The sequence below is a fragment of the Lissotriton vulgaris genome, chromosome 10, assembly GCF_964263255.1.
Source record: "Lissotriton vulgaris chromosome 10, aLisVul1.2, whole genome shotgun sequence".
In the NCBI taxonomy this organism is placed as follows: domain Eukaryota; kingdom Metazoa; phylum Chordata; class Amphibia; order Caudata; family Salamandridae; genus Lissotriton; species Lissotriton vulgaris.
Window position 1 is genome coordinate 7,476,912 of NC_141698.1, and position 26,819 is coordinate 7,503,730.

The window sequence follows — 26,819 nt, forward strand, 5'->3', positions numbered from 1 at the left end:
TTTGTAGCCGCACCGAAACTGTGGAACACACTTCCTCCCTCAATTAAGACCAGCACCTCCCTCTGGTCTTTCCGCAAAAACCTTAAAACCTGGCTTTTTAACCTATGATCTTTTTAATCTTTGTACTTCAGCACCCTTGTGGGTTAAACATTGCAGTTATTTAGCGCCGAGATGCCCTAGGGCTTTCGTTTGCGCCTTACAAATGTTGCTATAAATATAAATAAATAAATCCTAATGGTAGCATGTGTAGGAAGGTGGATATCTGACTATGGTTGCCCCCAACTTTTTGCCTGGTGTTTTGCTGGTTTTTCGACTTAGTTGACCTGGGACCCTGCTATTCAGGGCCCCAGGCCCACTGCTCTCTCTGTAAAATGGATTCCATGTACCTAAGGTACATATCTAATTGGATACTGAGTCACCTTAACAGTCCCTGTACAGTGTACCTTGGGTACCCAGGGCATAGGTGTACCCAGGGCCTACCAGGGGCTGCAGCATGTATTATGCCACCCCTGGCTGGCCATCCAAATCTGACACAACTGGCTGATCAATCAGCTGGGGCAAGGTGGTGTAATCAACCTTTGCTTTAGATATAGTATCTCTATATCTAACCCTAAAATGGACACATATATTCCTATCAGTCACTCCTATGGCAGGCCTTATCAATCCTGAAGGCAGAGTGCTTGGAATTATGTGAGATGGTGCTCTGGCATGAGCTGAGCCCGTTTGCAGCTTGCGGAACCAAGTCCTTATAGCTGTTCCATGATAACGCATACCATATACTCTTAAGTGCATTATAATCCTTGCGGTTATTTGCTAACTTTGGTATCGCCTTATCAAAACATGTCGAGTAAGGTGTCATACGAATTGGAATACTAACCCCTCGCCAATTCTGGCGACGGGGTTAGCATTCCACCCTTCTAGAGGGACACGACATGTATGTAACTGTGAACCCCGGTTAAAGTTAACTCGAGCCTCAGCATCACAAAATGGATGCTGCCACCACAGACACAAGTCTGACCTCCTGCTGCTGGGAGTCCTTCCAGCGAGGAGAGCTCGGACAAAGGGTTTCCTGTCAAGGGCCGTGCTAGCACCATCCCAGACAGGGTTTTGTGTATCCCAGGTAGGCAGGGCTGAGAGGAAGGTGACTGCAATTGGCACCCTGGTGCTCACTGTGCATATTCCGGCTCAAACCAGTTCTAGGGGCACCCCAGCCCCTGAGCTGGGGAGAGACTGGACAAAGGAGAGGGGTGTAACCACCCCCCTCCTGGTCCCACCCATGGGCAGGACCTAGTCGCGTGCCAGCCCCTTTTCTTAGGATAAAGGTAGGAGCAGGCCCCCTTCCCAAATTAGATAATCTTGAATCTTTAACTACTTTCCACGAAAGGAACTCTTGACATTCTCTGAAGACTCTCCCTTGTGGCTAAGGAGTAGCCACCCTGCACCCGCAGGCACCACCTAAGCATTTCGGTTTGCTGCACGTCCATCCTCCGGATTAAGACTGACCAGCTTGATGAGACCCGGATTCCCTGGCATCTCTGACATCTACCTGCATCATCAGCCCAGCTGAGATTCGTGGGTGTGACGAGACCTGAGGGACCGGCCATCTTCAAAACCTGCACGACGCTTAACCAGCACGACCGCATAGGGATCCTCGAGTGAGTGCACTTGGGTTTGAGAAGCCCCAACCCAGAGCAGCTCCAGCACCGAAGTCCAGCCCCCCAGCATCCACGAGATCTGCGTGGGGCCCTTCTGCTCTTTTGCTGTTTGCCACGTTGTCCGGTCACTTGCCCGTTGGCCAGTGACCCTCCTGACGACGTACCACGACGTTTTCACCGCTGGTCTGGTTGCTCCAGACTGGCCCTTGCTCCCTCCCAAAAGAGGAGCACCCCAGACCCTCCTGGTCCACTCCAGACGCCATTTTGACTCCACCGTGTGGGCTTGCCTTTGCCAAGGTTTGTTGCTCCAATCTTGGATCCAGCATCACCGACAGCAGACACCCTCGTGGGACAGCTCGCACCTCCGGCCTGGTCGCCGACAACGCCTCCTGACCCATGTGGCTGCAGAGTCCAGCGTCGCCCACTCACCTGATCGCGGTGACCTCATCCGGTGCCATCCTGGTGCCCACACAATCACTGGCTAGTGATTAAGAACTGAGTCCCCTCTGCTTTCAGGTTGTTTCCATCACCGATCCAGCCTTGGAGCACATTGCAAATCTTCACTGGTCGCCTGCCAGCAACATCTTCTTTTAGGCTCCATAGACTACAACGAGGATTCCCGACGTCTTTTGAACCCTATGCAGCCGCAGCCGCAGCCCCTGGGCTAGGTAACCCGAGCATTTCGGTGCTCCAACGCAGGTTCGCTATCCAAGTGTCCAGATCCTTTTTCGTTTTTAGTCTACCTAGTCGGATTCGTCCGGAAACAGTAACTTTAGAATTGCTAGCATCCATAGACTTTGTCCCACATCCCGCGTAAGAGCTCACACTCTGCACCCGATCTCCCTAGGCCTCCTGCTCCTAACCTTAGGGTTCAGTAAGGTAGTCCTAGCGGTCCTGAAGCCTCTGGATCGTGTTACTCACCTGCTAGTATTTCGCATTCCACTTTTAGAGTATATGGTTTTTCGTGCCCCTCGGGCATTTGTGTAAATTGTGCAACTTTTAGTATTTTCGTAAGAGTTTTGTATTGTGCTTAGCTCCCTGACTCAAAGAGTTAAGGGTAGACTTGTTATTAATAAATATCCTTTATTTTTATAACAACTTGTGTGGTGTCCTTTTACTTGGTGTTCAAGGGGTATATATGATGGTAAAACAGCTGGCTTAACACGCCCTCTAGAGTTTAGCCTAAAGACTGCTTTTGGCCACGCTACTAGGATAGCTGGTCTATAAGGTTGACTTACAACCAATCATCAATAAGGGTCGTTTGGAATGATACACGGTGATCACTAGAATATTGAGCACTATATATCAGGCCAACTTCTCACAGCATGGACAAAGCAGTCTTAGGCTAAACTTTTGGCATGTGAAGCCAGCTGTTTTACCACATATAACCCCTTGAATACCAAAGGAAAGGACACCATACAGGTAATTATGAAAATAAACAAGATATTTATTAACTAACAAACCCCTCTGAACTCTTTATGAGATCAGAGGGCTAAGCACAGGACAAGACTCTTAAGAAAAATACGTGTAAGTTGCACAGCTACAATGTTGCCCTAGGGGCACGAAAACCATATACTAAGTGAAATGTGAAAGTCAATAGAAGGAATAGAGCTGTCTAGAGGCTGTAGGATCGCTGGGACTACACTACCCTAACCTTAGGTAAGTAATAGGAGGCCCACGGAACGCGTGTGCAGAGTGTGAACTCACACCCGAGATGCGTAACAACGTCTATGGACAGTACAGTTCAAGTAAAAGGTGAGTACGGACAATCCTGACTAGTTGGGACTAAAACGACTGTGGAACTGGACACTAGGAAAGTCAATCTACCCTTGAGCACCAAAATGCTCTTGTTACCTCACCCACAGGCTGCGGGTGCATAGGTGCCAAGTCGTATCGGGTTCCAGCGTTGAAGTCTATGGAGCCTGGAAGAAAAGATGCTGCACGCGACCAGGAGGAAGATGTCCGGTGTGATCCAAGGGTGGATCAGTGAAGAGGAGAACCTGAAAGCAGAGGGGACAATGTTCAAAGTCACTAGCCAGTGACTGGAGTGAAACAAGGAGTGGAACCAGATGTCTTCGTCGCAATCAGGTGAAGAGTGGACGCTTGTCTCTGCAGCCACGTGGACCAGGAGGTGTCTTCGACAACCAGGATGGAGGCACAAGCTGTCCCACGCAGGCTCTCGCTGTCGGCGGTGTCGGATCTGGATTTGGAGTCAACAGGCCTTGGCAAAGGCAACCCACGCGGTGAGTGGAAACGGCGTCTGGAGTGGACCAGGAGGGACCGGGGTGCTTCATCTTTGCAGGGAAGCAGGGGCCAGTCTGGAGCAACCAGACCAGCAGATTGGTTTTCAAGGTTCGTCGTCTAGGAGGTCACTAGCCAGCCGGCAAGTGACCAGACAACGCGTCGAGCAGCAAACAAGCAGAAAGGCCCCACGCAGATCTTGTGGATGCTGGAGGGCTTGTCTTCGGTGCAGGAGCTGCTCGGGGTCGAGGCTTCTCAGTCCCCAAAGCACTTGGTCGAGGTTACCTCAGAAGTCGTGCTGGAGCGAAGTGCTGCTTCTTCCAAGATGGCCGGTCCCACGTGTCTCGTCGCACCCACGGATCTCAGCTGTGCTGCAGATGTAGGTAGAGGTCGGAGAGGTCTGGGAATCCGGGTCTCGTCGGGCTCTGAAGTCTGGATCCTCGAGGGAAGACGACAAAGGGAAGCCGCTGGACGCTGATGGTGCCTGCTTGTGCAGGGTGGACACTCCTTGCCCACAAGGGAGATTTCTTCGGTCTTCTTGGCAGAAAGTCGAAGTCCAGAGTTTCTTCTTGTAGAGTTTCAGTTCAGGATTAATCTAACTTGGAATGGGACCAGCTCCTACCTTTATCCTGCTAAAGGGGGCTGTACTACAACTAGGTCCCTCCTCTGGGTGGGACCAGAAAGGGGGGTGGTTACACCCCCTATCCTTTGTCCGGTCTTGCGCCAGAGCTGGGGCTGGAGAGCCCCAGGAACTGGTTTAGACCGGTGTATGCACAGGGACACCTTGTGTGCCCCAGGCATGTCTCATTCCTTTCAGCCCTGTCCTACCCAATACACAAAATCCTGTCTGGGGTGGTGCTAGCACCTCCCAAGGCAGGAAACACTTTGTCCAAGCCTCACTCGCTGGAAGGACTTCAAGCAGCAGGAGGTCAGACTTGTGTCTGTGGTGGCAGCATCCATTTTGTGATGCTGAGGCTCGGGTTAACTTTAACCGTGGGTTCACAGTTAGGTACATGTCGTTTCCCTCGAGAAGGGTGGAATGCTACCCCCGTCGCCACAATTGGTGAGGGGGTAGTATTCCAATTCGTATGACACCTTACTCGACATGTTTTGATAATGCGATGCCAAAGTTAGCAATAACCGCGAGGATTATAATGCACTTAAGAGTATATGGTATAGCGTTATCATGGAAACAGTTAAAGGACTTGGTTCCGAAAGCTGTAGACTGGCTCAGCTCATGCCAGAGCACTATCTCACATAATTCCAAGCACACTGCCTCCAGGATTGTTAAGGCCTGCCATAGGAGTGACTTATAGGAGTATATGTGCCCATTTTAGGTTTAGATATAGGTATACTATATCTAAAGCAAAGGGTGCTTACACCACCTTGCCCCAGCTGATTGATCAGCCAGTTGTGTCAGATTTGGAGGGCCAGCCAGGGGTGGCATGATACATGCTGCAGCCCCTGGTAGGCCTTGGGTTAACTTATGCCCTGGGTACCGTTGGTACACTGTACAAGGACTTACAAGAGTGACCCAATACCAATTGGTAAATGCACCTAAGGTACATGGATGTCAATTTAGAGAGAGAAAAGCTAGGCTGTGGGTCTGATTAGCAGGCCCACAGCCAGGGAAAGTCGTAAGCCAGTGAAGCAAAAAGAAAAACTCTGGGGTGACCATAGGATTGCAGACCCTACTCTCCTACAAAAAGAATGTGGGCTAACACATAGAAACTGAACTCGCACTGGGCTTCATTCGAAGTAGAGATGTATTCAGTTCAGAGTTGGACAGAACTATGGGCACAAAATCTTCCTGTAGCAGAGTCACTGTTGAAGTTGCATTAAGCAGCGTGGATCATGGCGTCGGATCGGTAATCTGCCCCAGGGTCAGAGTTAAACCGGATACTGGTATCAAGGACATATTCGCCAGCGGTAACCCAATGGGAGGCATCCATAGATGCGTGGGACGGAAAAGCACACAAGAGGGAACTTATAAAGTGATCCTTAAGAGGTTTCCTTAAAGCAACTCAATTTGCTGCAGCATTCCCGACAGACCCGCAAACTCTGGTGAATTGGAACCCGTTGTGGAATAGGCTCCGCAATAGAGGACCAGGAGATAGAGACCACATGGTACCTTGACATCCTTGTAACTTCTCAGGAGAGTGATGAGGCTGAGACCAGGCTTGCTTGGAACTCTTGCGAATGTCTTTGATTTGGACCTACCTGAAGACAGAGTAAAGATCTGTCACTGGAGTAGCCCTAAAATGGGAGTGGGTCCAAGTCCTTGAGTTTAAGCAGGATAGGAAGTATGTGAATTTCTGAAACGCTCTGAGCAGTACGCCTTGACTTCATACTCCTGGATTGCTTTAGGAATCATCACTGCACACTCTCAATAACACTTGAAGTCATGGCCTGACCTTAGAAACCAGAGGCAAACCTCGTTGGGATCAGTCACAATCATTTGTTAGCAACACTCTTTACAAGGAGTATTGCCTGTGATTTTATGAGGTGACGATTTCTCTTGAATACTGGAATAAGATTTGAGAAGAGAAATTGTTTTTAAGGGATGAGTAAAGAGGAGCTACCTCCAGATTTACCAAACAAAGGCACAGAAAGAATGGAATAAATGTCATCGTGGCTGGTGGCACCTATATGCTGCTCCAGGAGTCTCCCAGTGTGGAGCAGAGACAAGACAGAGCCGCACACCTTCACCTATTTGCGTGCAGAGGCTATGCTGAAAAATATTTTAGGTCCACTCTGGCGCCTTGAGATATTCAAAAAGTGAAGAATCTGGTTAGAAGTATCCATCACAAAATGTGAATAGTCATTAATCCATTTCACACAGTAGAAAGAGCTGAGTCCCATTTCTTTAGCAATTTGGTAGCAGCATATTGATATTTCCACAGATCAAATATTAAATAAGTTACTTAGCTTTGGGAAGGTTTCTTATGACGGTTGCCCTAAGTAAGCAGAAACTGTGCCGGAGGAATTCCCTTAGGAAATTTGCAAACCATCAATCCACTAGAAAGGGCTAATTGTCAAATATGAAAGAACCAAATCTGGATAAATGTTGAGAGAAGTACAAAAAAATGAGATAATTCTGTAACGCAAGGTACCTTTAAATCAAGTAGCACACTTGATGTAAATTCAATCTCAAAAGTGTGCTCCAAAGACTGCTCCATATCCAATTAATCAATGGTATAATAAAACAGTGCAAGTTAATTTGAAACCGGTGAAAAATGATTTTCCCATAGGCAATGCTTGTGTGTCTCCATCATATGAGAAGACATTTAGCCACAGTGCACACTAAACGCTTAACAAGTGCACAAAATTGCAGAACTACAGATACTACACCTGAATCAGGCTGGCTGCTGTTGTTATCTCTGGCAGCACCCTGTGCATCCTGTTCAGACTTGTTCTTATTCGATGCACCTTTATTTCCGAAAAGGCTACTTGGCTGGTTCACAATTCGTGAGAGTGTCTCCAAGGGCTTCAGTGCTGCATTGACAGTGTTCGCCATGTTGGGACTGAGAAAAAACAAGAGACTTGTTAGCACTGGAAATCAGCTATGAATCAGTTCTGCTTACTAGGCCTACTCGCTATATAAAAAAGGGGACAGATGAAGAGTTGCAGGGTGGATTGTCCTCTGTTTCAAGATCTTTCAGACCTGCATGAAAAAGGGATTAGCGCTTTATAACTCAAATTAGAAGGAAAAAAAATTATAAGGAAATGATAATTACTTGTAATATTAGTTCTGCATAGTAAGTATTCTCACTGAAGTAATTAGTGTAACTAGATTGAGGAATATATATCTATATACAGACGTACATACATATACACACACACACACACACACACTGGATAAACGTAAACACCCCAGTATTGAACAGTATTGTGACACCTCCCTTAGTCTTTAACAGGCCAGATTTAACTAAATTTTTCTATAAAGCATTGAAATATACCCAAACTACATTACAGCAATTAGATTACAAATATGCTATATAACTAGAATAACTTTAAAACCTGGTCTAAAAGCTAAGAAAACCGAAGAGAAAGATGCCTAGCCGGTCAAAAGTGCTGGAGCTGTATTCAGCATATACTAACATTAAAGGAAGGAGTAGTTTCTGTCCTGTAACTCCAGTTATGTAGTAGGGGTATCTCTGTTATAGTCATAATCTAGTGAATAGTCCCGCTCATGTGCGTGGACCCCGGAGCAATCAAAAATAATCTCTTACGGTGTCGAAAAATGCAGAACTGTCAGACACTGAAGAGAGAATTTAAAGACATATAATGCAGCCTATAAAACCAGGCTACACTGTCCAGCACTTCAACTAGAAATTCCACCAAAAATCCACAAACAGCCAAGTCTGTCCAGATTTCCCTTGCCTCAGCAGCAAAACCCTTCTGGAATGATAGAGGAAGACATGGACAGACAAACCCCATAGGCGGCCATTATGTGGCTCAGAAAAGGATACTGTGCCTTTAAGGGAACTTTCCAGTACTTCACAGTATCCCAGAATGCACTGCAGGTCTCTTACTTTCAGTTCTTTTTGAAGGCGTTAACACGTCAGACCTGTAGCATTCCTTACATGAATATCTCTCTCCACCGGGGAGGAGGGTGGGCGCTTAGGACTACAACAGAGATACCCCTACTACAGAACTGGAGTTACAGGACAAACTACTCCTTCCGTAGTAAGGGATCTCTGTGTATAGTCATAATCTAGTGAATAGAATGGCAAGCCCATCCCCACACCAAAGCGGCGGTGGAGAAACTAGAAATAACACCACTATTGAGCGAACAGATTTCGCAGCGAAGCCTGCCCAACCTGAGCGTCTGCCCTGGCATCAGTGTCCAGACAGTAATGCTTAGCAAAGGTATGGACCGACTTCCAAGTGGCCGCCTTGCAGATCTCTGCAATTGGAACATTACGGAGCAAAGCAGTCGTGGCAGCTTTGCCCCTGGTGGAATGAGCCTTAGGTTTACCCCCTAAGGTCTTATTAGCTTTCTGGTAACACAGTTGTATACAGGACACAATCCACCTAGAGATGGACTTTTTAGAGGTAGCAAGACCGGTCCTGACTGATCCATAATTGACAAACAATTGGTCTGACCAACGAAAATCCTTGGTCTTATCCAGATAAAATTTCAACACCCTCCTAACATCCAGGGAATGCAGCGACCTTTCCGCTGGAGATGAAGGATTCTGAAAAAACGTAGGTAAAGTTATGGTCTGGTTAACATGAAAATCAGATATAACCTTGGGAAGACATTTAGGGTGAGTACGCATAACAACCTTAGCAGCATGAAATACAGTATAAGGTTCTTGGCAACACAACGCCTGAATTTCACTCACCCTGCGAGCCGATGAGATGGCCACGAGGAATACCGCCTTCCAGGACAGGTGCTGCAACGAAGCCTTATGAATAGGTTCAAAAGTCTCCTTCATCAATCTGGACAGCACCACATTCAATTCCCATGAAGGTGAAGGAAGGAGGGAACACTTTTTTCAAGCCTTCCAAAAAATCCTATATCACAGAGATTCCGAAGAAGGAAGTCTGTGAAGGGCATTTCCTGTAGGCAGTCAGCGCAGCGAGATGAACCTTAATGGAAATTAAGGCCAGACTACGCCAAATGTAGAAGATACGGAAGGATGACATCTTCCTTACATGTGGTTGGATCATAGTTCTTGGACTTGCACCAGATGCAGAATCTCTTCCACTTGTAAGCATAGGAAGTCCTAGTTTAAGGTCGCTTAGCCTCCTTCAGTATGTCAATGCAAACTTCTGGCAGATTCAAATGGCCATATTGCACTATCTCAGGAGCCATGCCGCCAAACTCAAAGACGAGAGGTTGGGGTGCAACATCTGCCCCCCGAACTTCGTGAGAAGGTCCGGCCTGCACGGCAGCCGTATGTGAGGAAGGAGAGACCGTTGAAGCAGGTCCGTGAACCACCACTGCCTGGGCCATTCCGGGGCAATCAGGATCATCCGTGCCCTGGACTGGGACAGCTTGATTAGCACCGCCAGAATCAGGGGAATGGGTGGAAAAGCGTACAGAAAGCTGTTCGACCAGTTGATCCATAGCGCATTCCCCAGCGTCCCCTGCTGGTAGTACCTGGAGGCGAAGTCTCGGCATTTGCTGTTTTCGGCAGTGGTGAACAGATCTACGTCTGGAGTCCTCCACCTTGCGAAGACTTCTAGGACTTAGTCGTTTATGACCCATTCGTGGTTTTCCTATATCAGTTTGCTCAGTGCGTCCGTCTGAACATTCTGCACACCTAGTAGATGGGTAGCCGTTATCGTCAGTCCTCTGGCCATAAGCCATCGCCATATCGCCTGCGCCTCATGTGACAGAGTGCGTGATCTCGAGCCCCCCTGCTTGTTGAGGTAATACATCGTGGTCGTATTGTCCGTCTGCACAAGCAGAGAGTTGGTCTGGAAGGACGGATGAAAGGCCTTCAGTGCCAAGTGAACAGCTCAGAGTTCCAGGAAGTTGATGTGATACGTGGACTCCTTAGGGGACCACGTTGCTTGAATCTGTAAGTCTCCGGAGTGCGCCCCCAGCCTTGGAGAGAAGCATCCGTCACGATAGTCTGAGTGGGAATGTCCTTGTGGAAGGAAACCCCTCTGAGGAGATTCTCCGCTGAACACCACCACTTCAGAGACTGAAGAGCATGCAGAGACCGTCGTATGTTGTCGTCCCAAGACCCTTTCCTCTGATCCCACTGATCCTCCAAGCACTCCTGCAATAGTTTCATGTGCAGTCGTGCATGTGGCGTTGGGAAGATACAGGAGGCCATCGATACCAGTAGAGAAGACACCGTCCTCACTGTTGTAGATGGAGTGGTCATAAGAGTCTGAGCCTTCCGAAGGAGTGATAATCGTCGCTCCTCCGAAGGAGACACGCTTGCTGACAGCGTATTGATGGTGGTTCCCAAGTACTGAACGCACTGGACCGGAGTCGGGACAGACTTGGACATGTTGATGTGCAACCCCAGCTTGTTCAAGAGAATGCACGTCTTCTGGAAGTGTGCTTGAGATTCCGAGAAGGAGGAGGCCTTGATCAACCAATCGTCCAGGTACGGGTAGACAAACACCTTGTTCTTCCTTAGGTGTGATGCTACCACTGCCATGCACTTCGAGAATGTTCTGGGCGCAGACTTCAACCCGAATGGCAGTACTTAAAAATGATAATGATTGGTGCAGACTTGGAATCGCAGGAACTTCCTGTGTTTGTGTGCAATGGGCACATGGAAGTACGCATCCTGTAGGTCTATTGCACATAGCCAGTCTCCATGTTGCAACTGAGGATAAATCTGATGCAACAACAGCATGCGGAACTTCTCTCTACGAATATAATTGTTTGCCTGTCGCAAGTCCAGAATGGGCCTGAACTCGTTCTTGCGAACCAGGAAGAACAGGGAGTACTGACCTCTTCCTCTTTGAGACAGACGTACGTCTTCTATCGCCCTTTTCCTTAACAGGATATCTGCCTCCACCTGGAGCTCGCGCAGTTGATTCTGCGAGCTGACCGGAGGGATCGCTGGAGGAGGGCTGATGAACCGAAGACTGTATCCATTGCAAACAATATTCAGCACCCACTTGTCCCGAGTAATTTTTCACCACTCTGCCAGAAAAAATTGAACACTTCCCCCCACCGGAGCGGGTAACGGATGTAGGGGAAGTAACCGCTCAGGGTCGTGACCCGGCCGGGCCCTTGTTCCCTGTAGAGGACTGCTGACCCCCTCTACCCTTCTGGCGCTTCTGGAAGGGTCTCCAGAACTGCTGTTGCTGCTGTCGCGAAGTCTGCCCTCATCCTCATCCTCGTCCTCTTCCCTGTGCACCGAAACGTCTCTGGAACGGGCGGTAGGACTTCTTTTCTTTGGGCTTCTCCAAGCCCACAGCCGTCAGGGTCTCTGCCTCCGCCTTCATGCGGGCCATCTCATCATCGGCATGCTTACCGAACGGGGTTTCCCCCGAAAAGGGCAGATTGGCCACCCGCTACTGGGCCTCCGGCTTGAGCGATGTGAGCCTGAGCCAAGCATGGCGCCGCTGGTTGATCCCATGACAGTGCCCATGGGCAGCCAAAAGAGAGAAATCCGCACGCGCTGATGAACTGGTTTGAGACCAGCATCCCCTCTTTGAGTATCTCCTGGAAGTCCTCCCTCTGATCTCGTGGCAGGAGTTCCGTGAACTGTTGAAGGGATTCCCACAGGGCGCAGTCATACCGCCCTAGCAACGCCGCATCGCTGGATGGCTTCATGGCCGTGGATGCTGTCCCACAATCCTTCCTACCAGCTGAGTCGATCCATCGGCTCTCCTTATCGGGCGGTACGGTTGAAGACTGGGAGGTAGAATGTAGATTCCTGGCCGCCGTCACTGTAGGAGAGTAGGGTCTGCAATCCCATGATCACCCAGATTTTTTGCTTTTGTTTCACTGGTTTACGACTTTCTCTGGCTGTGGGCCTGCTAATCAGACCCACAGCCTAGCTGTTCTCCCACTAAATTACAACGTGTACCTTAGGTGCATTTACCAATTGGTACTGGGCCACCTTATCAGACCCTGTAACTCAGGGCATAGGTGTACCCAGGGCCTACCAGGGGCTGCAGCATGTATTATGCCACCCCTGGCTGGCCATCTAAATCTGACAACTGGCTGCACGACAGCTGGGGCAAGGTGGTGTAATCACCCTTTGCTTTAGATATAGTATACCTATATCTAACCCTAAAATGGACACACAGATTCCTATCAGTCACTCCTATGGCAGGCCTTGACAATCCTGAAGGCAGAGTGCTTGGAATCGTGTGAGATGGTGCTCTGGCATGAGCTGAGCCCGTTTGCAGCTTGCGGAACCAAGTCCTAATAGCTGTTCCATGATAACGCATACCATATACTCTTAAGTGCATTATAACCCTCGCGGTTATATGCTATCTTTGGTATCGCTTTATCAAAACATGTCGAGTAAGGTGTCATACGAATTGGAATACTAACCCCTCGCCAATTCTGGCGACGGGGTTAGCATTCCACCCTTCTAGAGGGACACGACATGTATGTAACTGTGAACCCCGGTTAAAGTTATCTCGAGCCTCAGCATCACAAAATGGATGCTGCCACCACAGACAAGTCTGACCCCCTGCAGCTGGGAGTCCTTCCAGCGAGGGGAGCTTGGACAAAGGGTTTCCTGTCAGGGGCGGTGCTAGCACCATCCCAGACAGGGTTTTGTGTATCCTGGGTAGGCAGGGCTTTACAGGAAGGTGACTGCAAGTGGCACCCCGGTGCTCACTATGCATCTGCCGGCTAGAACCAGTTCCAGGGGCGCACCAGCCCCTGAGCTGGGGAAAGTCCGGAATGGGAGAGGGGTGTAACCACCCCCCTTCCTGGTCCCATCCCTAGGGCAAGACCTAGTCGCTTACCCACCCCTTTCTTTAGGATAAAGGCAGGAGCGGGGACCCTTCCAAAGTAGATCATCTTTGAATCAAGATACTACTTTCTACGAAAGGAACTCTCGACTTCTTAAGATTTCTCCCTTGTGGCTAAGGAGTAGTCACCCTGCATCCGCAGGCACCATCGATAAACACTGCGGTTTGCTGCACGTCCTTCCTCCGGAACCCGACCAACCAGCACGACGAGACCCGGCTTCCCTGGCACCTCTGACCTCTACCTACCTCTACAGCTAAGCTGAGAACCGTAGGTGCGACGAGACCTCGAGGGACCGGCCATCATCAGAACTGCACGACTTCTATCCAGCACGACCGCCGAGGGATCCTCTGGTGAGTGCTTTGGGGTCCGAGAAGCCCCGACCCTGAGCAGCTCTAGCACCGAAGTCCAGCCCCCCAGCATCCACAAGATCTGCGTGGGGCCCTTCTGCTTTTTGGCTGCTCACCGCGTCTGGCTATTAGCCCGCTGGCTTGTGGCCTTCCCGACGACAACCGACGACATCACCACTGCTAGTCTGGTTGCTCCAGACTGGCCCTTGCTCCCTTCCAAAAGAGGAGCACCCCGGACCCTCCTGGTCCACTCCAGACGCCATTTTAGGTCCACCACGTGGGCTTGAATTTGCCAAGACTTGTTGCCCCAATCCTGGGTCCAGCGACGTCGACAGCATCAACCATCGTGGGACAGCTCGCACCTCCATTCTGGTCGCCGACAACGCCTCCTGGTCCGTGAGACTGCAGAGCCCAGCGTGGCCCACTCACCTGGTCGAGGTGACTCCATCCGGTGCCATCCTGGTGCCCATCTGATCACTGGCTAGTGATTCAGGACTTGGTCCCCTCTGCTTACAGGGGTCTTCCATCTTCGATCTAGGCTTGGATCCATTGAGCAATCTTCACTGGTCGCCTGCCAGCAACTCGTTTCAGGCTCCTGGTTCGTCAACGAGGATTACCGACGTCTTTTCAGACCTATGCAGCCGCAGCCCCTGGGCTAGGTAACTTCGGCATTTCGGTGCCCCAGCATAGCCTCACTATCCAAGGGTCCAGATCCACTTTCGTTTTTGACCTACCTAGTCTGGTTCGCCCAAGAACACTAACTTTGCTTTTACTAGCCTCCATAGACTTTGTCCCGCATCCCGCGTGAGAGTGCACACTCTGCACCCGAGTCCCCTAGGCCTCCTACTAGTAATCTGAAGGTTCAGTAACGTAGTCCTAGCGATTCCAAAGCCTATTAGTCCAGTACTTACCTGCTAGTAATTTCGCATTCCACTTTCATAGTATATGGTTTTTCGTGCCCCTCGGGCATTTGTGTAAATTGTGCAACTTAAAGTATTTTCGTAAGAGTTTTGTTGTGTGCTTAGTACCCTGTCCTCATAAAGAGTACAGGGCTGTTGTGATCTAAATAAATACACTGTTTATTTTTATAACACTTGTGTGGTGTCCTTTCACTTGGTGTTCAAGGGGTATATGTGATGGTATAACAGCTGGCTTAACACGCCCTCTAGAGTTTAGCCCGAAGACTGCTTGTATCCACGCTACTAGGATAGCTGGTCTATAAGGTTGACTTACAACCAATCATCAATAAGGGTTGTCTGGACTGATACAGTGATCCCTAGAATAGTGAGCACTGCATATCAGGCCAACTTCTCACAGTCACTATAACAGAGTCCGGAACCGGGTCTATCCGCAGAAAAGCCGGGATCCGAATCCGGGGCCCTGTACTTCTTCAGAAGTCGGGAGGGAGCTCCTCCGCAGGCACTACCAAACCAGGCACTAGTGGCAGTAGAGGGCGAGAAATGCTTCTTGTGAAGTTCTCAAATATCAGAGACGTCGTGGGTGTTGGAGCAGTCACCGTGATTCCCAATTTCGCCGCACCCCTCAGGAGAACATGCTGGAACGTGCTGATGTCGTCCACCGTAGACACCCTTGTCCCTGGGGATTCTGACAAGGTCGGCGAATAGGTCCTGGCCCTGGAGGAGTCTGTGCAGGACCTCGATCCACGCCTCCTATGGCGACCCTATCCGTCCGGAGCGTGATCGTGACCTCCTTGGCTTCGGTCGATAAGCCGGTTCCACCGGAGCGGGCGACTTTGGTTTGGCCAGGGCCCTCGGCTGAGGGGGCCCCTTGGGAGGAGTCGGAAGTCGGGGCAGTGAGACCGACCTCGGAGGGACCAAAGGCGGCTTGTCTGCTGGCAGCTGAGGTTGAGGTATAGGTTGAGGAAGAGGTGGTAGAGGAGGAGGAGTAGGGGCCCTCGGAGGAAGCCCCCTCGGTAATGGAGGCGGGGGGGTAACCGGCCACTGTGACGGGGTATACACCACGCAGTACGCCGAAGACTGTGATCCGCCTTCCTTTTCAGCCTGGGACGTTGGCGAACCTCCCATGGTGCCAGACCTCCTTCCACGCCTCTTCGGCGTTGAAGAACGGCGACCGGACGGTGAGCGTCGGTCCCTCGCCGGCGAGCGTCTTCTCCTCGGCGCCGACCGTCTCTCCCTCGACAGCGAATGCCTTTGCCTCGACGGTGACCTTCTGCACCTCGACGGCGACCTCCTGCGCCTCGAGGGCGATCATCTCTTCCACGACGAGGATCCCTCGACGACGATCTTCTCCGTTTCGCCGACGGCAAACGGCGGTGTCGCCTCGACGGCGAGCGCCGACGCCGGGCCTTTCGACGTCGATCACTCGACGATGACTCAGAATAGGACGACGACGAAATAGTCACAGGAGACCTCGACGGCGGTCTGTTCATGTTCCTTCGACGACGAGCGTCGACGCCGCTTCGACCCAGAGCCCTGGGGAGAAGGGGAACAGACTAGTCATCCCTCTTGATGCCGTAGTCGGTGCAATCGACCCAGACGGAGAACGGGGACACTTGCTGGTCTTCATGGCCCTGGGGAGCCCCCCAGAGGCATCAGCACAGGCATAGGAAGCCACTCCAGACCCACCTTGCGCCTTCAGCCTTCTTTCCTCAAGGCCCTGAAGCCTGATCTTCTTTCTGTCCTTCAGGGTCCTGCCAGAGAAGCCCTGACGCACAAGTTACTACTTGTGTAACGATATATCTGTAAGAGACATTAGTTAGTGATAGATTCCTTACCTTATAATATCCCCAGGCGTCAGACTGGATCCGGAAACTTTTGCGTAGCAGTACCCTTGCGCGTCGGTAGGCGTCGTCTGCGGCTCCGCGTCCGTTGTCGGCGTCGTGATGACGTCATCGGAGTACTTAGACGCCGCCTCCGCGTAGACGTCAGTTCTTTTTTCCGTGCCAGCCAGCCCAGATCTGCACACCTCATGGGGATCCGATTTGGCCTGCTTCCTGGAGCACTCTGGACATTTGTCAAATAATGCAGGCATATTTGACAATCAAAGGTTTCACCAAAGGATAAAACAGGAAGAAAGGCACCAAAGTACTTTAGAAAAGCACTCAACTCGAACAAAAAGTGAAAAATCACCAATGAACCCTTGAAAAGGGAGAGCTCAATGCTCCAGTGTCCTGCTTGCAGGAGCCGGAAAAAAGAATTGAAAGCAAAAGGGACCTGCAGTGCATTCTGGAATACTGTGAAGTTCTGGAAAGTTCTCTTAAAGGCACAGTATCCTGTTCTGAGCCACATAATGGCAGCCTATGGGGCTTGTCTGTCCAGGTCTTCCTCTATTTCATTGCAGAGGGGTTTTGCTGTTGAGGCAAGGGAAATCTAGACAGACTTTGCTGTTTGTGGATTTTTGGTTGAATTTCTTGTTGAAGTACTGGGCAGTGTAGCCTGGTTTTATAAGCTGCATTATCTGTCTTTAATTCTCTCTTAAGTGTCTGTGCAGTGCTGCATTTCTCGAAACCTTAACAGATTTTAGATTGCTCCGGGGTCCACGCACATGGGCGGGACTATATGACTATATGATTATACACAGATTCCCTACTACAGTAGTCTCCACCTTCCATTATCTAGCCTGCACTGGAAGTTTGTTTCAGTATCAGTCCTTTCCAAACGGTAGAATATAATTTCCTGTATGTAATGATGCACTGAAAATGTGATTTACTTTGACAACCTGGTAGGAGGGAAGGTTGTTTATGACTTTGTCAATAATACTTATCTTGGGTAATGATATATCAGGTAGAGACACAGTCTAGCTACAGATTCCTCAACTTAAAATATCTCCGCAGGCGTCAGACTGGATCTGGAAAATCGTTATTCCTAGCAATCCCTCTGCACGCCGGGAGGCGGCGTCGCCCGGCTCCGTCCTGACGTCATCCACGAAAGTGACGTCAATGGAGCCATATTTGCCCCTCCCGGGGCGCTGATTTGTTTTCTACAGGAAACTTTGCCGCGCCACAACGCGGAGCATGCAAAAACTGCGAGCAAAATCGTTGAAACAATGATAAGTAACATAAAAAGGAGAAACAATAGGAAGTTGAACAAGCATTTGCAATGAAATAGGTTTCGCATTATTAACGTTTGAGCTATTGGTGTTGCATTATTTAGCAATGCCAATAGCTCAAACTTTAATAATGCGAGACCCATTGCATTGCAAATGCTTGTTTGCATTTGTCACCCCGAGTGGGACAGGTATGCCTAGACGTGGGCCCTGTGCTTACCATGCCACTGGCGTCAAGCTAGCCTGGCTAATGAGGGGTGATACCCTGAATACAGTCCCAGGATGCTTGCTTCCGGTCCATGGAGGACCAGGCCTGGCATTTCGGGCTGGACTGCTCCCATGGGGAGCAGGGTCACGACTTATTTGCATAAGTCTTGGTCCAAAGTGAAATGACGTGGTGAGCAACAAAACAATGGATTTAAGCCCAGATCTCGGTACTTGGGGTGAATGTTTGACATTGTTAAGCATTCTGTCCATCTATTGTTCTTTTTGCAGTAATCTGGAGATGGTATTAAAAGTGAGTAGAAATCTCTTAAAAGATATATAACCATTATAGTTCCATATTAGCCAGTTTAATTTCTATTCATATGCTGGGGTTCGGTTCGCAGGCGAAACCTAAAAACAACTACTGCCCTGTGTTCAGCAAGTCGAGCGGGCAGTGAAACAGGTCTATGCATGTCACACACAAAAAAAATAAGACATTGTGAATAAAATGAGCTTAAAAAAATCCTGGAAACTAAAACAACCACTATTGTACAAAATGTAATATTAAAGTAATTAAATGGTAACTGGTTCTCATACATCACGTCAAAAACTTCAAATGAACTCTCACAGCATATCAGAGCCGCCTCCTCCTCACCTTTTGATTTCTGCCAGAAGCTGAAGATTCGGCTATTCGAGTAACAATTCGGGGACTACATATCTGCTCAAGCATGTGGATACCCTCACGGGTGGTTAGCGCGTTCTGCAAATCAACATAACATAACCTGTCCGACTTGTCTCGCCTACAAAGATATTGTACTGCATTGATTCCCCCTTTCTTCAAAAGGCCCATACTAGAGAAACATGCAGTTCGACCACACCCTCTACTCTGACCAACAAAAATGCAGATAAGTGATTCAGCCTGAGAAAGATCGCCAACTTAAACCAGCCTGAAACAGTACTAAACTATACAAGACTAGCACTAATCCATCTTCAAAATATACGGTTAAACACAACACGAAACTCGCCAGCGCAAACAAAATACCACAGAAACCACTCAAGATCATCCATAAGGTTAGAAACTCTAGAGGTTCGCACTCTTAGTGGCCCTTGCTCATCTACTTCTGACGTAACCAATCACAGTGGCTGAGGAGACTATGTCCTTCCTGTCAGACTCCGCTCAGATGAAGCGTCTCTACATTATCTACTGCACCCCCACCGCAAGTACTAATGGTGACTACTACCCCCCTCGGCAGTGAATGTGCAAGACTGACATCATGCGAGGAGATAGTCGTCAAATTATTGTCTGAAATTTTGTTTGTAAAATGATCTCCCAATGGGAGTTAACGATAAGAGCATGCACCCAATGGGGTGATAATGTTTTAGATGATATTTAGGGCACAATGTTGAGATGACACTTCAGACACAGATATTCTAGCATGCATCCAGAATGACAATGCATTCATTCTGAGCATCAACAACCACAGAAACTAGTCAAGCGCCGAGAAACCTGCCTGCTGCTAAATCACCGACTGGCATGAGCCTCTTAAAACATGCTCAAGGAACAACCTGTGCATTGGGATGGAAAAGCCACACCGACCACCCCACTGGCACGTGTCATCTTGGCCAGTTGTTACGCTCCGCACACAAGGCGCCTGAGGATCACCCTCAACCCAAGAAGAGACGCTGGATGCCCATGTTGAATAGGAGTCAATACATCAAAACCCTGCCAACTCGGAGGCATCCTTCACTTTATCCTCTCAGAAGACCAGCAGTAGCAGTAGGACTGCCACTCAAAGGATACCTTATCCACTTTCGCCTTTCGTCAACATGCCAAAACACAAAATACTGCACTGCCTCCCCGGGCTATCCCCGTGCTCCTCCAACCAAGCCTAATGATGTCACTAGCACACACTGCAACTCTGAAGGAGGCAGATATTGGCAAGTTCAAGGACAAAAAGGCAATACGTGCAGTTTTATTAAAAATTTAATAAAGTGAAAGCACTATACCTCCAACAGTATTCGGATTACTAACTTGGCGTTGTTCTGTTCCCCAACTAGGTTTGCACAATAAAAATCCCATCACAAACATTCACAGATTGTTTATAGATTTCAACTATAAAAGTTCATCAATTCAGCAACCATATACTCATCCATCCACTAGCACATGCATCCATCGATCCACCCATTCATCCATCAGCACACCCATCGTATTACGCCCATGAGGAAATCTGTCCACTTGCCATCAATTGCATATTTATGAACTGGAAAATGAATTCCCCAACACATACATCCGCACAAAGCGCTTCATACTCCTTACAAGGTGCCAAAGCTTATTTGCAGTTAGGTAGCATGCTACTCTGCTGGAGCGCTTGATTGGAACAGTGTGTATTTCTGCTGAGAAATGTTGAAATGTCATGTGTAGCGACCAGTTGTGTTTGGACTATGTTTGTTGTATTGCACTGGGTCTATGGTGATGTGAAATGACACAGATAGGAAACTTATGATTATAAGCCTCTTGAAGGTCTGCGTGGAGGGCAAGTGTTTTTGTGTTGTATTTGTGCTGCAGGGACTGTTCTTACTTTGTTGATGGGAACATGAGCAGAGCTTATGCATGGATTCCAGCGTAGGACTTAGAGGGATGTGGAACCATCCAACCAGTCACCCGTTAATCCCTACATTCATCCACACATCTGCATTTCCATCCACCCACCCACCGGTGCCTTCATCCATCCATCCATCTGCCGCCCAATCACCCCCTTACAGAAAATTGCAGTCGAAGTCCAAGATTCCCTTACAGCCGGTGCCGCTAACACATCGACATCACATGTTTTACTTGCACAAGAGGCTCACTATGGGCAAGAGAAGTACTCTATTCGCTTACTACACCAGACGTTTAAGCACAGACTACCTCACACACGGCAGATACAGTACAGTATAGGCAGCAGTAGTGCAAGGTTCCATCGCACCCAGGGAAAACAGGCAGAAGCAGTGCAAGCTTATCTGGCACTGGTGAAGAAGTGTGGCTCACTGGTAAGAGGAGGCAGAACTGGAAGCAGAGGTCAGCCCGGGACCAGGGTTCAATTCCCGGCTCGGCGGGGTCTTGAGTCCTAAAATGTCCATGGACTCGACAATTCTCGCTCCGGTGCCTACTTGATTCATGGGTTCACACTCTGCGACTCTGGGCAATAACTTGCTTAATCTCCACAACGGCCCCTCGCGGCGGGATGCCTGGCTTTCACCTTGCGGATACCCTGCCGGGGTTATCTCGCAGGGGAATACCAGGACGGGTTCCCTAAGCAAGCGTTTAGAAACCAGTGGTGATTTGCGCTATATAAATACATGTACATTTACATTTACACATGAGGATTAAAGTACCGCACAGGAAGCCGCGAAACCTCTCCTGACAGACCGATGTTAACGAATGTTTGCAGTATTGTATGTACGTCTCTCGGATTAAAAACAATGACGTACCCATGGCTACCTCCCACATCCGGGTATCGGGGGCGGGGACACGGATGGAGCGTTTCCGGGTCAGCAGAGGCGGCTGCTACAGGCAAGGGGTGCGCTGGGGACGCTGCGTCCGCTTCCACTCGGTAGTCGCGACAAAAGAGCCAGGTGAGTCGGGGGGGGGGGGTGTGTATGCGCGGCAGTGGGGGGTTCTCTAAGTGTGTGTGCATGCGTGTGTGTATGCGCGGCGGCGGGGGATTTCTCTATGTGTGTGCGGGTATGCGCGGCGGCGGGTGGGTTCGCTATGTGTTTGTGTGTGTATGCGCAGTGGCGGGGGTCTGTATGTGTGTGTGTGTGTGTATGTGTGTGTGTGTGTGTGTGTGTGTGTGTGTGTGTGTGTGTGTGTGTGTGTGTGTGTGTGTGTGTGTGTGTGCGCTTCCAAGGAGCCATGGGAGACCGGAAGCGCGCGTGACCTGATCCGTTTACGCGCGCGTGCACATCACTTGTCTCCTGTCTCCCTTGACTCCTTCAAAGCAGAAACGATTGCAATAGAGTTCTGCAGCGACGATCGTTTTGCGATCGGTTCGCAGTGCGAAACCTAAAAAGCACCCAGTACCCGGAGGGACTAAAGGGAGCTCACAGAGCACTTGCTGCAAGCAAGGGCCCAACAAATTGCCAAGTGGTGCCCCACCTCGAGGGGGTAACTGCCGCTGCACAAAAGATAGAACAAGCCAGACACAGCTTGTCACCACAGGAGCAAAATTAAAAGAACCACCATATTGAAGCAACATGCTGCAAAGCATGTGACTAGAAGTGAACGACCACCAGAAAGTTGACTACACACACACTCCAGAGATTTAAAGAATGTAGCACCAAAGAGAATCTAACCCAACCGACTGCCATAGAAAGATGAAGGCACAGGCATGGACTGTGGGTCGAAATTAAAAACGGAAATACGCCACGCTTGAGGAACACAGGAGAAGGTAGTGAAAAGTATAAATCTTAACCACACAAAAACGTGGACGGAGTGGAGAGCCAAAGGAATCAAAAAACGAACACCACCCCCTGCAGCACACAGAAGATGCGAGAACACGCCACCAACCAAACACTAGGACAGAAGGGAGGCCAAAGGGCACCATGCAGAACACACCCTTCACCTCCGAAAGACCAAGGCCACCAGAAAAGATGGGCCTAGGTAGAAAAAACCCATATGAAGAGGCTTTCACAGAGCACGGAGGATGGGCAGGTGTTAAGGAATCTGCGGCTAGACTGTCTCTATCAGATAAATCGTTACTGAAGGTAAGTAACTCTTCCATTTGATAGACATCTAGCCACATATTCCTTTACTTAAAATAAATACCAAAGCCATACCCCATAGGAGGAGGATCTGCAAAACAACCAAGTTCCAGGATAACCTATTTGTCAAAAGGCTGGACGAAACACAGTGGGAACGGAAGCACAAGTTACTATTTGTGTAACGATATATTTGTAAGAGACATTAGTTAGTGATAGATTCCTTACCTTAGAATATCCCCAGGCGTCAGACTGGATACGGAAACTTTTGCGTAGCAGTACCCTTGCGCGTCGGTAGGCGTCGTCTGCGACTCCGCGTCCGTCGTCGGCGCCGTGATGACGTCGGAGTACTTAGACGCTGCCTCCGCATGCAGACGTCAGTTCTTAGACACAGCTATTCCTCGCCAGAAATGCAGAGCTATGCCAAAAACCAACACTGGTGCCATGAAACTAGGGCCCTAAAAGGGGATGACCTTAACCCTAGATATCGGTTCGCAGAACGGGGAGGATGGGTGGGTCGGTAAGGAATCTATAACTAACTAATATCTCTTACAGATCTATCGTTACACAAGTAGTAACTTGTGCATCTGAAAGAGACACGTTAGTGATAGATTCCTTACGCTAGTGATAGATTCCTTACCTTAGAATAGATACCCCAGCAATACCAACCCTGGGGTGGTGGGTCTGAGAACCAATAATCACACCAGAAAGTCCTGGGGGACGGAACGGCCAAAGAAGCCATCCCTCCGGACTCGACTGTCCAGGCAATGTCTTTCAAACGTGTGCAGCGAGGCCCACGTAGCAGCCTGGCAAATGTCCTGCAAGGGCACACCTCGGCCCAAGGCAGTTGTAGTCGCTGTGGCTCGAGTGGAATGAGCCCTCAGCCCCACAGGGGATTCCTTCTTAGCCAAGGAGTAACACGCCTGGATACACAAGATGATCCACCGCGAGATGGTCTGCTTGTGCACCGCTTTCCCCTTCTTAGCGCCCACGTAACCAACAAAGTTGGTCATCCACCCGGAACTGGCGTGTGCGGTCCAGATAGCACGAGAGCGCACGTTTTGGGTCCAGAGGGTGGAGCCTCTCTTCTTCTCTCGAGGGATGCGGAGGCGGAAAGAAGGTGGGCAAGGTGATAAGATTGCCCATTGTGGAAGGACGTGACTACCTTGGGTAGGAAATAGGGCCTTGCCGCAACACAACCTTGTCCGGATGGACTGAAAGGAAAGGAGGTTTACAGGATAGAGCCTGGAGCTCACTCACTCTCCTGGCAGAGGTGATGGCTAACAGAAAGGCAGTCTTCAAAGTGAGAAGGCGAAGAGGACAGTTGTGAAGTGGCTCAAAGGGAGCGCACATCAGTAAAGTTAGAACCAAGTTGAAGTCCCACTGAGGCATCACAAAGGGAACAGGAGGGAACGTATGTGTGATGCCTTTCAGTAATCGATTAACGATGGGGACTTGAACGAAGAAGGTTGATCAGGCAGCCTCAAAAAAGCTGAAAGAGCAGAAAGGTAGCCTTTGATAGTTCCCAGAGCAGAGCCCGGCTGGGCAAGAGAAAGAAGAAAGAGAAGAACCTCAGAAAGAGGGGCATTGAGAGGATCCACAGCCTTTGCTGTGCACTGTGAGAAGTTGGCCTGATATATGTTGTTCACTAGTTCTAGTGACCACCTTGTATCAGTCCAAACAACCCTTATGGCGATTGGTTGTAAGTCAACGTTATAGAGCAGCTATCCTAGTAGAGTGGACAAAAGCAGTCTTTAGGCTAAACTCTGAATGGCATGTGAAGCCAGCTGTTTTACCACATATAACCCCTTGAATACTACATGAAAGGACACAGCACAGGTTGTTATGAAAATAAACAGATATTTATTAACTAACATACACCTCTGAACTCTTTATGAGGTCAGAAGGCTAAGCACATGACAATACTAAAAAGGAAATAAGAGTTTGCACAATATTTACAAGTGCGCCTTAGGGGCACGACAAACCATATACTCAAAACAATGGAATGCAAGGAAAGAAAATACTGTAAGGAGATCCAGAGGCTGGAGGATCGCTGGGACTACGCTACAAACTAGGTAAGTAAGGAGCAGGAGCCCCACGGGACTCACGTGCAGAGTGGAAAGTCTCACGCGGGATGCGTACCAACGTCTATGGATACTACAGTGTTAGAAAGTTACGGATTCTGGACGAACCCGACTGGATGGAGGGAAAACAGTGGACCTGGACACTAGGATAGTGTACACAGACTTCAGCACCTAGAAGCTTTAGTTACCTAACCCACAGGCTGCGGGTGCATAGGGCTGAAGTTGCGTCGGGTTTGCTGCGTTGATCCCGGTGATGCCTGAAACAAGGAGTTGCTGGCAGGCAGCCAGATGGAGGAGTCTGGTGGTTCCAAGGATGGAACGGGAAGGGAGAAGTCCTGAAAGGGAAGGGGACAGAGTCTCGGTCACTAGCCAGTGACGGTGCTGGAACCAGGAGGGAACCAGATGCTGTTGCCGTGTTCAGGTGAAGGAAGAGTCGCTTCTCTCTGTAGCTGCGCGGACCAGGAGCTGTTCTTCACGACCAGGCTGGAGGCACGAGCTGTCCCACGTAGTCTGCTGCTGTTGGCGGTGTCGGATCGCCGATCTGGACAACAGGCCTTGGCTAATGCAAGCCATGTGGTGGAACAAAGATGGCGTCTGGTGCGAACCAGGAGGGTCCGGGGTGCTTCTCGTTCACAGGGAAGCAAGGGCCAGTCTGGGGGACCAGACCAGCAGTGTTGGATTCTTCGGTTCGTCGTTTTAGAGGTCACGAGCCAGCCGGCAAGTGACAAGACAACAGGACAAGCAGCAACCAGGCAAAAGGGCCCCACACAGATCTCGTGGATGCTGGGGGGCTGGTCTTTGGTGCAGGAGGTGCGTCGGTGTGGGGCTTCTCGGTCCCCAATGCACTCACTCGAGGATCCCTCGGCGGTCGTGCTGGAAGCGCTGTACAGGTTTCTCAAGATGGCCGTCTCCACGTTGCTCGTCGCACCCACGGGTCCCAGCTGTGCTGTGGATGTGGGTAGAGGTCAGAGAGGTCTGGAGGTCCGGGTCTTGTCGAGCTGGGTCGTCGGATTCCGGGATGGAAGGACTTTGCAGAAACCGCACAGGAGCTTAATGATGCCTGCGAAGCAGGATGGTCACTCGCTGACCATAGGGGAGATTCTTCAGTCTTCTGATGGTTCAGGAGGGAGAAGGTCAAGAGTGCTTCGAAGAAGTTGTCAGGAGTAATCTGATTTGGAATGGGCCCAGCTCCTACCTTTATTCGGCTAAAGGGGGCTGCACTACGACTAGGTCCCTCCCCTGGGTGGGACCAGAAAGGGGGGTGGTTACACCCCCCATCCTTTTTCCTGTCTTGCGCCAGCTCTGGGGCTGGAGTGCCCCAGAAACTGGTTTAGACCGGACTATGCACAGGGACACCTTGTATGCCCCAGGCATGTCTCATTCCTTTCAGCCCTGTCCTACCTAATACACAAAATCCTGTCTGGGGTGGTGCTAGCACCTCCCAAGGCAGGAAACCCTTTGTCCAAGCCTCCCTCGCTGGAAGGACTCCCAGGAGCAGGAGGTCAGACTTGTGTCTGTGGTGGCAGCATCCATTTTGTGATGCTGAGGCGCGAGTTAACTGTAACTGGGGGTTCACAGTTACATACATGTCGTAACCCTCTAGAAGGGTGGAATGCTACCCCGTCGCCGGAATTGGCGAGGGGGTAGTATTCCAATTCGTATGACACCTTAATCGACATGTTTTGATAAAGCGATACCAAAGTTAGCAAATAACCGCGAGGATTATAATGCACTTAAGAGTATATGGTACGCGTTATCATGGAACAGCTATTAGGACTTGGTTCCGCAAGCTGCAAACGGGCTCAGCTCATGCCAGAGCACCATCTCACATAATTCCAAGCACTCTGCCTTCAGGATTGATCAGGCCTGTCATAGGAGCTCCCTTCCAAAAGAGGAGCACCCCGGAACCTCCTGGTCCACTCCAGACGCCATCTTGACTCCACCGCGTGGGCTTGCCTTTGCCAAGGTTTGTTGCCCCCATCTTGGGTCCAGCATCGTCGACAGCAAACACCTGCGTGGGACAGCTCGCACCTCCAGCCTGGTCGCCGACAACGTCTCCTGGTCAGAGGGACAGCAGAGTCCAGCGTCGCCCTCTCACCTGGTC

At 49.8% G+C, this 26,819-nt stretch overlaps 1 protein-coding gene across 2 annotated transcripts in view; it reads right to left on the reverse strand.

The window, feature by feature from the left end:
• HUWE1 (HECT, UBA and WWE domain containing E3 ubiquitin protein ligase 1) overlaps positions 1-26,819 on the reverse strand; it is a 1,800,886-nt gene that overhangs the window by 797,468 nt on the left and 976,599 nt on the right. For both annotated transcript variants that reach the window (XM_086940169.1, XM_086940170.1), the window contains one exon: positions 7,248-7,420. In XM_086940169.1, the coding sequence (XP_086796295.1) occupies positions 7,248-7,420 (173 nt within the window). The remainder of the gene's footprint in view (positions 1-7,247; positions 7,421-26,819) is intronic.